The sequence below is a fragment of the Ambystoma mexicanum genome, chromosome 12 (assembly GCF_040938575.1).
Source record: "Ambystoma mexicanum isolate Mex_15411 chromosome 12, UKY_AmexF1_1, whole genome shotgun sequence".
Classification (NCBI taxonomy): Eukaryota; Metazoa; Chordata; class Amphibia; order Caudata; family Ambystomatidae; genus Ambystoma; species Ambystoma mexicanum.
Genome location: NC_090936.1, coordinates 1,066,173,022 through 1,066,185,633, shown reverse-complemented (window position 1 = coordinate 1,066,185,633; position 12,612 = coordinate 1,066,173,022). Strand labels below are relative to the sequence as shown.

The window sequence follows — 12,612 nt, the reverse complement described above, 5'->3', positions numbered from 1 at the left end:
CAGGCATTTTCCATATCTTGTAATTCTGCCAATGGCAAGACCACAGGAAGATATTTTTGTAATCTAGAATCAGATATGGAAAAATGAAGTCAATCGCCAACATGTAAATGTTGATTCATGCAGAAGGCCATTACTAGCAGTTAACACCCTGAAAACCTGTCCCCTGCCTCTACTGAGTAAGGCCCAATAGGGAAGGTAGGAAGCACAAACGGGGTGGTCCTTCAAACAAACAGGACACTCTCTTTAGGTTTTCAAGAATAGCTGCAATGAATAGTTTTGCGAATACCGTACAGGACGCACTTTACATGTCTTGTTCATGCTGTTAACGTGCGTATATCTATCATGCACTTGTAGCTTTCTTCTTGTACTGTATCTTACCTGTATGTCATTTAACTAAATAATGTAATCTGCGTAATGCGCCCAGATACCTGAGGGTTAGGCGCGCTATATACGTGCGTATATCTATCATGCACTTGTAGCTTTCTTCTTGTACTGTATCTTACCTGTATGTCATGTTACTAAATAATGTAACCTGCGTAATGCGCCCAGATACCTGAGGGTTAGGCACGCTATATAAATAAACAAATCATAAATAAATAAACAAACACAAATGACATATAATGAGATTCTGTACAGATAGTTGCATATCTTTAACCCATTCTGGTAACCTACGATAAGCCCTGAGGCCATTGTTGCTTTTCTGTTCGTTCGTTATAGCAAATCTAAACCCAGTGCCCTTGAGTAATGGTCATTGTCCCTCAGACAAGCGCCTTGAAGCTGCTGCTTGCAGCTAATCCGTAAGCGATCATTTCACCCCAGTTTCCTCGGGCAGAACAGGCCTTCCTCTTGGCAGCTGGTCACAGAGCTCAGTGAGTTGAACTCTCACTGCTTAAGTCTGAGTGCCATGAAACTAGGGAATAATAATGTGCAGTTCTTTCTGATGACCTCACGTTGCTTTATTTTCTTGCTTTTAACACTTCCCCTCTACAATGTATGGCATTATTAAAGGAGAGGAGGGGATAGCGCGCGCCTCGTTTGATGGCGAACTGTTGTATTGAGTTGGACCTCTATGTGTCTACTCTACATGAATGGAATCACGATTTGTAATGTGCTAAATGCAGAGAGGCCGCCTCACAGGGCAAGAGGGGACGGAGGAAGGAGGACAGTATTCATAGCGAGCCAGGAGACTGCTCTCCCGAAGGCCCACCCACTTGAGCCAGTGAAGCATGAGAGGGGCAGGTCCCTGGAGGTCTGCTATGTAGGGTCAGCCTCTTGGTGAAGGAGAAGGTGGCAGGGAAGAGCCTGCTTGCCCCTTGGTGTTGGAGGCGCCCCTCCCCCAGTGCATAATGGGTGTCACCTGGAAGTTCTTGCCATTGCTTAGGCAGGAAGGGAGTTCTTGCAGGTGAGGGGTCTTAGGGGAGAGGAGACCGTATTTTATGGGGAAAGGATAGGGGAGAGGGGTGCAGACAGGTTCACACCGGGGCTGGGGGCAGCCCCAGGCAGCATTAGGGCTCAGTCTGGGTTCTGATGCTGAGAGGAAGCCTAGAGCACTCAAACCCTGCGTGCAGTCAGTGGAGTGATTTTACTCTTTTCATGTGCCAGAATAGTGTTAACCAATGTCTCATGCTGAGTTCACAGATTAGCCGATCCATAAAATACAGCCCGTTTTTCAGATTATCCACAGGCAATGTTTACTGAAAGAAATATATTCCAATCGAGTTTATTCACACATTTTGGTCATTCTGAAAACCTTGAGTGGATTGTACTATTTTGCGGGCTGTTGCTATCAACTCTACTGCTCAACAAATGGAAAATCTGGCAGCCTTTTTTCTGGGAGCACGTAGGCATAGGAGAGCATTTCCGGTTCCGGGTGCCTCACTCTGTTAGCATTTAAGGACTCGGCAATCAATAGGTCCTGCTGTAGTACATTCATAAAGAGCACAGGACTCTACTTCACATGAGTTGCACTAGACTTCCAGTGACCCTACGTCTAATGCATGCTCCGTCTTCCCAGACACTCTTACTCACAGGAGTGTTGCAAGGTCTGGAAAAGATCCGGAGCTATGCTAATTTTGGGACTGTCGGGACTAGGGGCTAGCTAGCCTTTTTGGTTGTGACCCTGAGCATCTATCCAGGGATACAATCCAAAGACCCGGGGCTATCACCCCCCAACCCCACCCCTAGTAACGCCTCTTAGTCATACTTCTTTCTGCAGCCAACAGAAGCCGCTACAGCGCTGCGGCCCTAGACCTCTGTTTTTGTGGGTGTAGGTGGCATCAGCGGTCTAGTCTTTGGGCTCATGACACCCTATTTTAATGCTCCTCTACTCCTGCCTTCCCCCCCTGCAGAGTATCTCCGGCCTCCAGAGTGCAGGGAAGTACGACGCCTTCAACTTTGCTTCGAAGGGCGAGAAAGGCGAGCGGGTGAGTAACCCGTCGGAATGTTTTTAGACATACGTCTTTGTGAATGGTAAAAAGGCGTTTTGGGTAGCGCACAGCTGTCAGGGGTGTGGTTTTGTAGCGCTGTTTACATGATTTCATCCCCATCAGTGTCTTTGGAAATTCTATTTTATATGCCGTTGTACAATACAAATGCAATTTTTCTTTATTTCGGACAAACATCACCGTAAAAGACCACATATCAAACAGTCATAAAAAAAACATAAGAACAGGGGAGTTGCTAGGTCTGGAAAAGACCCGGGTCTACACTGATGTCGGAACTGTTGGGACTGGGGGCTAGCTAGTCTTTTGTCTGTAGCTCCTGAGATTCTATCTGGGGCTACAACCAAAAGATCAGGGTCTATAGCCCCCTTAGTCCCCCCCTAGCAACGCCCCTGCATAAGAAAAATTGATTAAAAGTGGCAATTACACCACGTCCTGTGCATCACTCCAAGAAACAGCATATAAATACCTTTACATATTAGAAAGAGTCCCTCTTTTCTTAAAACAACTTCTAAAAAATCTTCTCACAAAACTTCTCAACTGCAACAAAAACTGCATGAGTAGGGCATTGTTTAATTACATCCAGAGCAGCTCAGGTGCTGTCGTACTCTACTGACGTGTCTCCAATGTCATGTGCCCTTTATAAGACTTGGCACCACTAAAATCCTTCAGCTTAAGGGTTTCTAGTGAACATCCACCCACGCCGTTTGGGGCAGACAGCCCCATCACATTACCTCGCCCTTGTTGTTTGATGCCAGGGCACTGTCATGCACAGAACCCAGTCAGAGGCAAATGCACACAGTGCAGTCAGTTTGCCTTTATATTTTGTACTGTTTATGTAAGTGAGGCGAGCCAGAGGATCACTGGGAACTAATGCAATTCCCACAGAAACCCCTCCACCAGGGTTGTCCAACTCTGGGCCTCGAGTGCTGGAATCCTGATGGGCTTTGAGGATATCCCTCATTAATATTCATAAGGAAAAATGTGGATACATTTAGAATCATTGTAGGCAAATTTATCGCATGAATATTAATGAGGGGTATTCTGAAAACCTGGCATGGATCTGGTCCTTGTGGCCTGGAGTTGGACAACCCTGCATCCTACACCTTCCTCACCCACCAAATAGCATGTAGCCTTACCTCCTATGCCCCAAGGACCAGGGAACAGCGGGACATCTTTGCGTGGCAGGGAGAGAGGGCTGCTCTTCCAGCACAGTTACCTTTACGTCTCCATTGAGATGCAAGCCTGGTTGTGTCAAATTTGATGGCGTGTTTTATGTGAGGTGGGGCCGACTGATACCCAAATAGGCATAACACACTGACTGGGAATCACACCAAGATAACCAAACTCATTTCATAAATTGACATGAAACAATCGTGTGAGAGGTTGTCTTCAATTCTCTCTTCTTCGATCTAAAAGGCTTGCACTGCTCTACCACTTCCTGTTGAGGCACGCATCGCGGCACTGCTCTGCCACTTCCGGTTGAGGCATGCATCGCGGCACTGCTCTGCCACTTCCTGTAGAGGCATGCATCGCGGCTCCCATCATCATGAGATCCAATTGTCAGCTCTCCACTGAACTTCCTCCAACCCCGGCTTGTGCAACTTCAAGCTCTGCAGATGTTTTGGACTCTGACTCCCAGAACTCCTCACACATTTACTAAGCTGGGTAGGAATCATGGGAGTTGTAGTCGCAAGCATCTGGCAAGCCAAAGGTTGAAGCTCCCTGCTCTAATCTATATTCTTAATCCGTTTCAAGAAATGGACTTCAGAATCGGAGACGGGCCCCAAATTGAAGTCATGCCAGTAATTTACACAGTAGTGCTTCCACGTCCTCTACTAGCTGGCTGTATCTACTCTATGCAACTCAATGTGTCCCAGGACCATCCCATGGCCATGGAAGACAGTTTGTAAATTTGGATGTCATAGCGTAGCACAGCCTCGAGGTGCCTGATGAATGGGGGGGGCGCTGTATGGCAGGCCATTCCATGATTGCTTGCCCCGCCTTGTCTCAATCATGTCTTTGTTACTGTGTGTGCGTCGGACCACAGCTCCTCCCACAGGGGATGCGTAATTCAGCAGTGTGTTCTTACTTTCATGCTTTCTTTTACAGGAATTCTCTAAAAATGTCCCTTTTCTCAATGTTATCGTCTGTAGAGCTTTTAAAACGCTGTTGTTTCAAATCCACTTTCCACATGGTAGATGTCAAAGGCACACCCCAGGGTGCTGAGTTATTTAGCATACTGCTTTTATATCCTCAAATGTTATTTTCTCTGCCACCTTTTTCATTTCCAAATTGATTGTGTTCTTTGTTCATTTAGAATCACGTTTCCTTCATTTTGTGTTATTTGTCATTTGCGAACAGCAATGTTTTGCAGAAATCTTTCAGGAATTGTACATGTTGGTCACAGAGCTGTATTGTGCTAATGCTCCCTTCCTTCCGCCACCTCCCCTTTTTTTGCAGGGACTGCCTGGCAAGAATGGAATTCCGGGGCTGCCGGGGAGGCCGGGGCGCACCGGTCCACCGGGATCACCTGGGCTGATGGTAAATACAACAGCACTGGCGAAAATAGAGCTTGCATCATTGTGCAGAATCTTGAATGTTGGAAGAAAAACCTAAACTGCTCTTTTTAAATCTCTCTTCCTAGGGCCTACAAGGCATCCAGGGTGACATAGTGAGTAAAATAACACCTTACAAAGGGTTTGTTTTTATAAGGTGCATATTGTCCGTTCCTTAACATGACATCATTTTCCGTGAATGTTGTACACACTGTGCATGCATTGTGGTGCCTGGGAAACATGTTATGCAGGACTGTTGTAAGAAATGGACGTTCGTGCTGCTGTAGGAAGTGCAGTGTCTGCCCAAACCCTGGCGCTGGGTCACTACAAACAATGCATTGTGGAGTTATTACTAAGGGTGTGATGGCTGCTGCTCACTGTGTGGTGATGGGGTTGTGCTGTTGAGTTAGTGCAAGCAGCATGTTGCAATATTATTCTAAGCAATTTCGTGCATGTTTTTGTGCATGTGATTGTGGTTATGATTATTGGTTGTTGAATGCATTGGGACAACAGTGGTTTCATGCATTGTTGTGTGCAGTACGGTCCACAGTAAGAGCCGTCTCATGACTTACTGTGGTTTCATGCAGCTTCAGTGCATTCTCTAATCTGCATTTAGTTTAGCCCTTGCGACACAGTCTAATCCAGCCGGCCTCTCTGCCATGACGGCGCACCGTGTCCACCATTGCGGTTGCAGTGCATCGGAGCTGTTGTTTCATGCGCTTTACTTTCATAGTGGTTGCCTGACACCTCCCCTCCAGTTGCATGCATCTTATTTGCATTGTGTTGCATGCATTTGCATAATTGTGACCTGGAGCAGTTTAGATGCACCACAATTGCATCAGCATGCGGTTTTGGTGTGTGGTCTTTGAAACCGCATTTACAAAGTTATGAAGAAACCCTGATGGTCCATTTGAGAATAAAGAACATTGCAAAAAACAGAGAATGCACCCACGATCCTCTCTGCTACATTACACCTGATTCACAAATTATAAACAAAATGTGTACTGTAGTTGGACATGAGCATCTCAGAGATGCAAGCCTCTAATGCTGTCCTGGGAACAACACCCACCACCAACGTTAAATGTGGATTGGTCAATGCACGGTCTGGCCCAGCTCATGCCTTGGACATCCATGATCTCATCCTCAAGAATAAGACCGATCTCCTCATTATTACGTAAACCTGGCTCAATGATACCTCTGGCCCAGCCCTCTCACTTGCCATACCGGATGGGTACACCATCTACAGGCAAGACTGCCCTCTCTCAAGGGGCAGTGGAGTAGCCCTCATCGCCAAAGAAACCCTTGCCATTAGGAGGACGGAAGGTGACCTTGGCCACAGATGTGACTACCTTCCTCTAAAAATCAATCTCTCCCCCAACTTCACACTGGCTCTTCACATCGTCTATCGATCCCCGGGCCCGATCTCTGAATTCAATGACTCCCTCATCCACTCTCTCTCACGCAACTTGAAAAAGACCTTTAAACTCCTTCTCACAGGTGACCTCAACTTAGGCCTCAATGATCCTAATGACGCTCACGCGGCTACCTTGAACAAAGCCTTATCTACTCTAGGGTTCTCGCAAACCATCTCCAAGCCAACTCACTCTAAAGGCTGCTCACTAGACTGGGTCTCCCAACACAACTGTTCAGTGCTTATTACAGAGAATTCACCCATCCCATGGTCAGATCACCACTACATTCAATTTGACCTAGATACCTCTAAAGGGCCGCCTAAGCCCACCATCCCGCTCCCTGCAGCCCTCTCTAGAAGTTCACTTCAACTCACTGCGGAAAAGCTTACTCCTCTCATCAAGGTGTCTGCCCTCCAGGCCCCCTTCTCGAACGACCCTGAAACTTTGGCTACGCCTTTAAACGGGTTCTCACCCAAGCGGTTGACTCTATTGGGTCCCTCACTCTCAGAAAAGCCAAGAAAACCAGGCACACTAATGCATGGTTCACTCAGGAACTATTCCAATTACGTGCGAAAAATCGAGCTGCCCTCGCAGTGTGGAAAAACAAACCTAATGATGCAACCAAACTAGCCTTCAAGGCTATCTCCAAAGACTATAAATCGGGCATAATCCAAGCTAAAGCTAACTCCTTCAACACTAGGATAGCCAATGCAAAATCAGGCACCAAAGACATTTTCGCCATCTTCAGGGAGCTGGAATCTCCGTCCACCCCTCCACCTACATTCCTCAAGGATGAAAACTGGTGCAATAATATCCAAACGACCATGCTTAACAAACTAAACACCCTGCAAACCAAAATCCTAGTTCACCAAAAAGCCTTGACCATCCAAATTGCGAATCAGAACAGTAACCAGAGCAAGGAGTCTAAAATTAACTCTTCCCCGTTATTCAACTTCAAGGATATGACTGAATCTGAAGTCATCTCTCTCCTAAGAACCATCAAGCCTTCTAACTGCAAGGGGGACGTCTGTCCTGCTCAGCTCAGTAAAGACTGCGGCCCGACCCTTGCACCCTTCTTAACAGCATTCATCAATGCATCCTTCCAGTCTGGACATGTCCCATCTGACCTTAAGGAAGCTTGGGTACGTCCGCTCCTCAAGAAACCCTCCCTCGACCCATCGGTACCAGGGAATTACAGGCCCATCACCACTGTCCCCTTCTTGCTGAAAATACTGGACAAAGCAGCCTACCTGCAAGTCCGAAAATTCCTTGAGGACCACCGTCTTCTAGGCCTTCGACAGTCTGGTTTGGACCACGACATGGGACCGAAACGGCCCTCCTTGACCTAAAAAATCAAATGGATGACATCAGAGATGCCGGCAATCCTGCGCTCCTTCTGCTCTTCGATTTATCGGCCGCGTTTGACCTCGTGGACCATAACTCTCTATGCCATCACCTCTCCATTGCAGCCAACCTCTCCCCCAAGGCTTGCGCGTGGATCACGTCATTTCTTCAGGAAAGGGCTATGAAAGTCTTTTCCGACTCAGCGTGTGCCACTCCCAGTCACATCAAATGTGGGGTGCCTCAGGGCTCTTGCATTGCGCCTACCCTCTATAACCTCTTCACAAGCCCCTCTTCAACTTGCTCGACACCTTGGGCATCTCATACACCAACTATGCTGATGACACCCAGGTGCTCATCCTGCTTATAGGTGACTATGAGGTAGACAGGATTACCCTCAACTCTATTTATTGCACCATCCAAGCCTGGATGGCCGAAAATTGGCTGTGCCTTAACAGCGAGAAAACTGAGCTTCTGCTAATCGGCTCACCAACCATTCTGGGTAACCTGGACAAGAACTACTGCTCCGTCTCTATTGATAATATATCCATTGCTGTATCCCAAACAGTCAAGACCTTGGGAGTCTCCCTCGACTCTAATCTCACTATGAACAAGCAGGTCAATGCCATTGCCTCCTCCTCTGCCTACTATTCCAAACTGCTCAATGCAGCAAGACCCTTCTTAATCTCACAGAACTGCCTTACCATTGCTAGGGCTACGATTGGTTCAAGACTGGATTACGGCAATGCTCTCCTTGGTGGGACTTCTAGCAAAAACATTGCTAAACTCGACTAGTACAGAACTTCGCCCTCAGGGCTGCCACAGGATTCTCTAAAAAGGATCACATTTCCGACCCGAGAAGACAGGTCCACTGGCTACCCGTTAAGGAGAGAATCATCTTCAAAATCCACTCCCTCACGCACAAATGCCTCCATAATCTTGCACCCCCCTACTTGGCCCAGCGCGTAACCATGCCAACATCCTCTAGGCCATCCAGACTGGCCTATACCAACCTTATCTCCATGCCCAAAACCTGTAGAGTTTGTGCAGGTGGCTCCAGCTTCCCAGCCATGGCTGCCACACACTGGAACCCCTTACCTACGCACCTCAGGAGAATCGATTCTCACCTAGCCTTCCGCAAAGCCATCAAAACCGGCTATTTGTCTGACCTGTTAACCCTAGCTCTCAACTTGTACAGACTCAAATTTTACCCATCTGTTTTGTGTATTTTGTAACTGAGCACCTCTGATCCTCCACATTGTAACCAAGTAACCACATAATGTAACCGCAATCTTCACTATGTACACTTCCTCATTGTAACTAAGTAATTACATTCTGTAACTGTAATCTTGACTATGCACACTTTCATGTAAAAGCCCCTCAATGCCTTTGGGCTGTAGTGCGCTATACAAATGTAAAAAAACAAAAAAAATAACAATAAAGATGCTCCGGGCAATTCCGGATTTACTGCTGCCTTAGACTTTGTGCATCATGTAAAAGGCAGCAGGTGCAAATTAGAGATGTTCCTAAGCATCTTTTCATTATCTCCAGTGCAAGCCTTTGAGAATAACGCCCAACATCTCCAATATCCTTAGTACTAACTTGTGTTAGATGACCCTGAAGGGTTTCAATTAAGTGTCTTGTGAGGGAATAAAGAACCCTTGTTAAAAGGACAGCGGTGCTGGTTGTTGACACTCGCTGTGTTTTTGAATTGTATGAAATTGAAAGAATATGTTCACTCCTTCCCGAAGTCGTGCTCACTGTAAGATCTTCCTGCTTGTCATTGCACATGTCAATGTCAGTCACTTTCCCTTAAGATTGTAATAAATCCTGGAAAAAAAGTCAGGGGTTTAGTCCCTGGGTATTGGAAGACTGAAGGTTCCTGGTCATCATTTTGGTAATGGGCAGTACTTATCCTCCCAGAGACTTAAGCCGAGAGGAGAAATATATGTAGATGCCCATGTAGGCGGTACTTCTGGGGCAGGTTTCAGCATGTGGTGCATGTCGCGGGTCATGGAGGTAGGTGTAGTGAATGGTGTGGAAATGATAGTGAAAGGGACTGTGGAAGATTGGAGAGTTGGGGACATCATCTCCTCTGAACTAATAGTTGGAGGAAATGGAAGCTGTGTCTGGAGTAGACACGCCCTTGGGTGGGTGGAACAAGTTCCGTTGTGCCACCTGTCAGCACGCGCAGCTCTCATAAAGCAGCCATTGTAATATAGTACTAACTGGAACTGCTTTGCTTTATTCTAGGGACCTCAAGGGTATCCCGGCTCACCCGGACCAAAAGGAGACCGAGTAAGTTTTGCTGTGTCCTTGAACCCAAACATGATGCTACCAGTCTACTTTACCCACACTGTTCTTATGAGAGCAGTCACCCAAAATGACCGCCCCAATAATGTTATATTCAGTGGTCGAAATGGGTTAGCAAGGGCCAAGATAGCCCTCTGGGTACAGCACATTGCTTAACAAATTATGTCAAATACACTAACCTGAAGTGGGAACGATCTGTTAAAGGATCCTGTGTGAGCATTGTTTAGGTCCTGAGCCTCCATAGCGATTCTCTTGATTTATTACCCGGCCCTACTCCCAGAAAAGAGACATGCACAGTTGTGGCTACAGTGGCCAAGAGGTGGGTGTTAGTCACTTTTTCATTCTCAGCCTACATCACAGTGCTACTGGCTCCCAGGTGTCACTGTTACCTGGTGCCTGTCTATTCTCTCCACGTAGGAGGCGTGGAGGGTTCAGCTGAAACAGCCCCAGGAAGTTTAGACAAGGGTCTTTGGTTAACCACTCCCCAATCACTGCAGTGGCATCAATGTACAGTGATTAATAAGTAGATATTGAGATTCCACTCTGGATAAATATTATGCAGCATTTAAAGAATACATCAAAATATACTCTTATGAGTAATGGGTGGAAGTGATTTTAGGGGTCACTACTTTCCTTTGGCATATCTCGATTTTGGTTCTTGCATTAAGACTTTTGTGAGATTTTTTGTTAACACACCATGTTTATTTTTGGCAGAATCAAAGACCTACATTTTAAAATGGCTGAAAATATATGTAAGGGACTTGTTGGGATCAATTCTCTATGCTATTAATGTGTACATCAATAGCTTAGTTACATAGAATAATGACATAGCCACAGCAACAAGCCAATGATGACTGTACTTTGATTCTTAGGGTGAACCTGGCTATGTTCTGGGAGGGGTTGAAGTTGTCCCTGGCAGAAGTGGTTCACCTGGCACTCCGGTAAGTATACATGTCTTATATCGTGTGCACATTCTGATCGTAGTAGGTAGACAGGGCTTTTCTCTCACGTGCACACCTTTATTTCTCTCTTTTCTTGTGTTTTATTTCCATTTTCTCTAACGTTCTTTCTTTTCTGTACATATCTTGCTTCCTCATCTTACTCGCTTTCTTTAACTGTATTTCTTGCTCCTTCCCTTAAGTCTCTCTCTCTCATACTCTACCCCAGACATCTATGAATATAAAATGCTTAGGTATGCTTCCGTACTAAGATGTTGAAATTTCTCAGTGTTAGGTTTCCCTCTGCTGTCCAAATGGCAAAGTACACCCACTTCAAACCCAGCTATCACTTCAACATAACAGATGCAATGTATCTGTGTTAGGTTTCCCTCTGCTGTCCAAATGGCAAAGTGGTTTCCCTCTGCTGTCCAAATGGCAAAGTGCACCCCCTTCAACAACAACTACCATTTCAACAAACAGAATGAGCACAGTTCTACATGGTCACCTTCACCTTCCACTATCGCAAACATTCGGAAGTTATTTCTTTCCACCCCCACTTCTCTTCACACAAGGCATGGTGGTTCCAACGTTTCTTTCCACCCCCACTTCTCTTCACACATGACACAGCGGTTCCAGTGTCAATGAACAGTTAATTACCAGCCGAACTTTTCAGTCTCTACAGAGCTAAAGCTAAAACTGAAAGTAGCTGCTGTAATTATGCTACTGGGCAATTTTATGCCATCACAGGGTCTCTGCAGTGGAACAAGGTTGACAATTACGCGTCTAAAAAGACACATCATAGAGGCTCGTGTGATTGATGGAACTTAGATACTGTTCTTATACCGTGCATAACTCTAATTCCATTTGATAGGTTTAGCCTTTTCAATGACCATTAATAAGTCACAGGGACCTACGCCCCCTTCCTGTAAGCGATCAGTGGTAATTCCGATATTCAAGAAGGTGGACAAACGTGTTCCTATGAATTGATATTGACCTTTAAGATATGCTAGAAAAGTGTATGTTACACCAGGAACAACTATTGATAAAATATTGACCCTCTGAATTGTTTTCTCACTAAGTATTATATTTCCCTCCCCTTCCTCTGCTATATCTCTACCCTGCTCTCTTTTTTGCTCCATTCTATCTCATACTCACTCAGACTCCTATTATGATCCCTCCCTCTCTTCTCATCATTTTCACTCTCTCTCTCTCTCTGTCATCCTACTCTTTAGAGCGCCTCTTTTTACTTCTCTCTCCCACTGTTAAGGACTTCTCTTTCATTTTCTCCTCTCTCCCTCTGTTTCTTTTTTCAAGCTCTCTCCTTTCAGCCTCATTTCACCCTCTCTCATAACTTCTTTCTATTTGCATTCTCTTCCTCCATCTCTGTCTTTTACCTCTCGTGTTTTTCTTATTTTACTATGTGCCACTCTTTCTTTCTCTCTATCTGATCTTTCTCTTTGGCTTCTAGTTTTCTTTATCTATGTACCGCTCCACTCTCTGTACTCATTTCTCTGTGCTCTATTACTCTTTAAGAGTTTGCCTGTCCCTACTCTATTTTAAAAGTCTTTGTCCCTTCACTCGTTTCTATTTTTTCTATTTCTATCCTTGT

General features: G+C 45.7%; 1 protein-coding gene across 1 annotated transcript in view; it reads left to right on the top strand.

The window, feature by feature from the left end:
* LOC138514720 (collagen alpha-1(VII) chain-like) overlaps positions 1 to 12,612 on the top strand; it is a 1,453,166-nt gene that overhangs the window by 517,413 nt on the left and 923,141 nt on the right. The window contains exons 29-33 of the mRNA XM_069630120.1: positions 2,349 to 2,423; positions 4,905 to 4,985; positions 5,089 to 5,115; positions 10,006 to 10,050; positions 10,938 to 11,006. Coding sequence (XP_069486221.1) covers positions 2,349 to 2,423; positions 4,905 to 4,985; positions 5,089 to 5,115; positions 10,006 to 10,050; positions 10,938 to 11,006 — 297 coding nt within the window. The remainder of the gene's footprint in view (positions 1 to 2,348; positions 2,424 to 4,904; positions 4,986 to 5,088; positions 5,116 to 10,005; positions 10,051 to 10,937; positions 11,007 to 12,612) is intronic.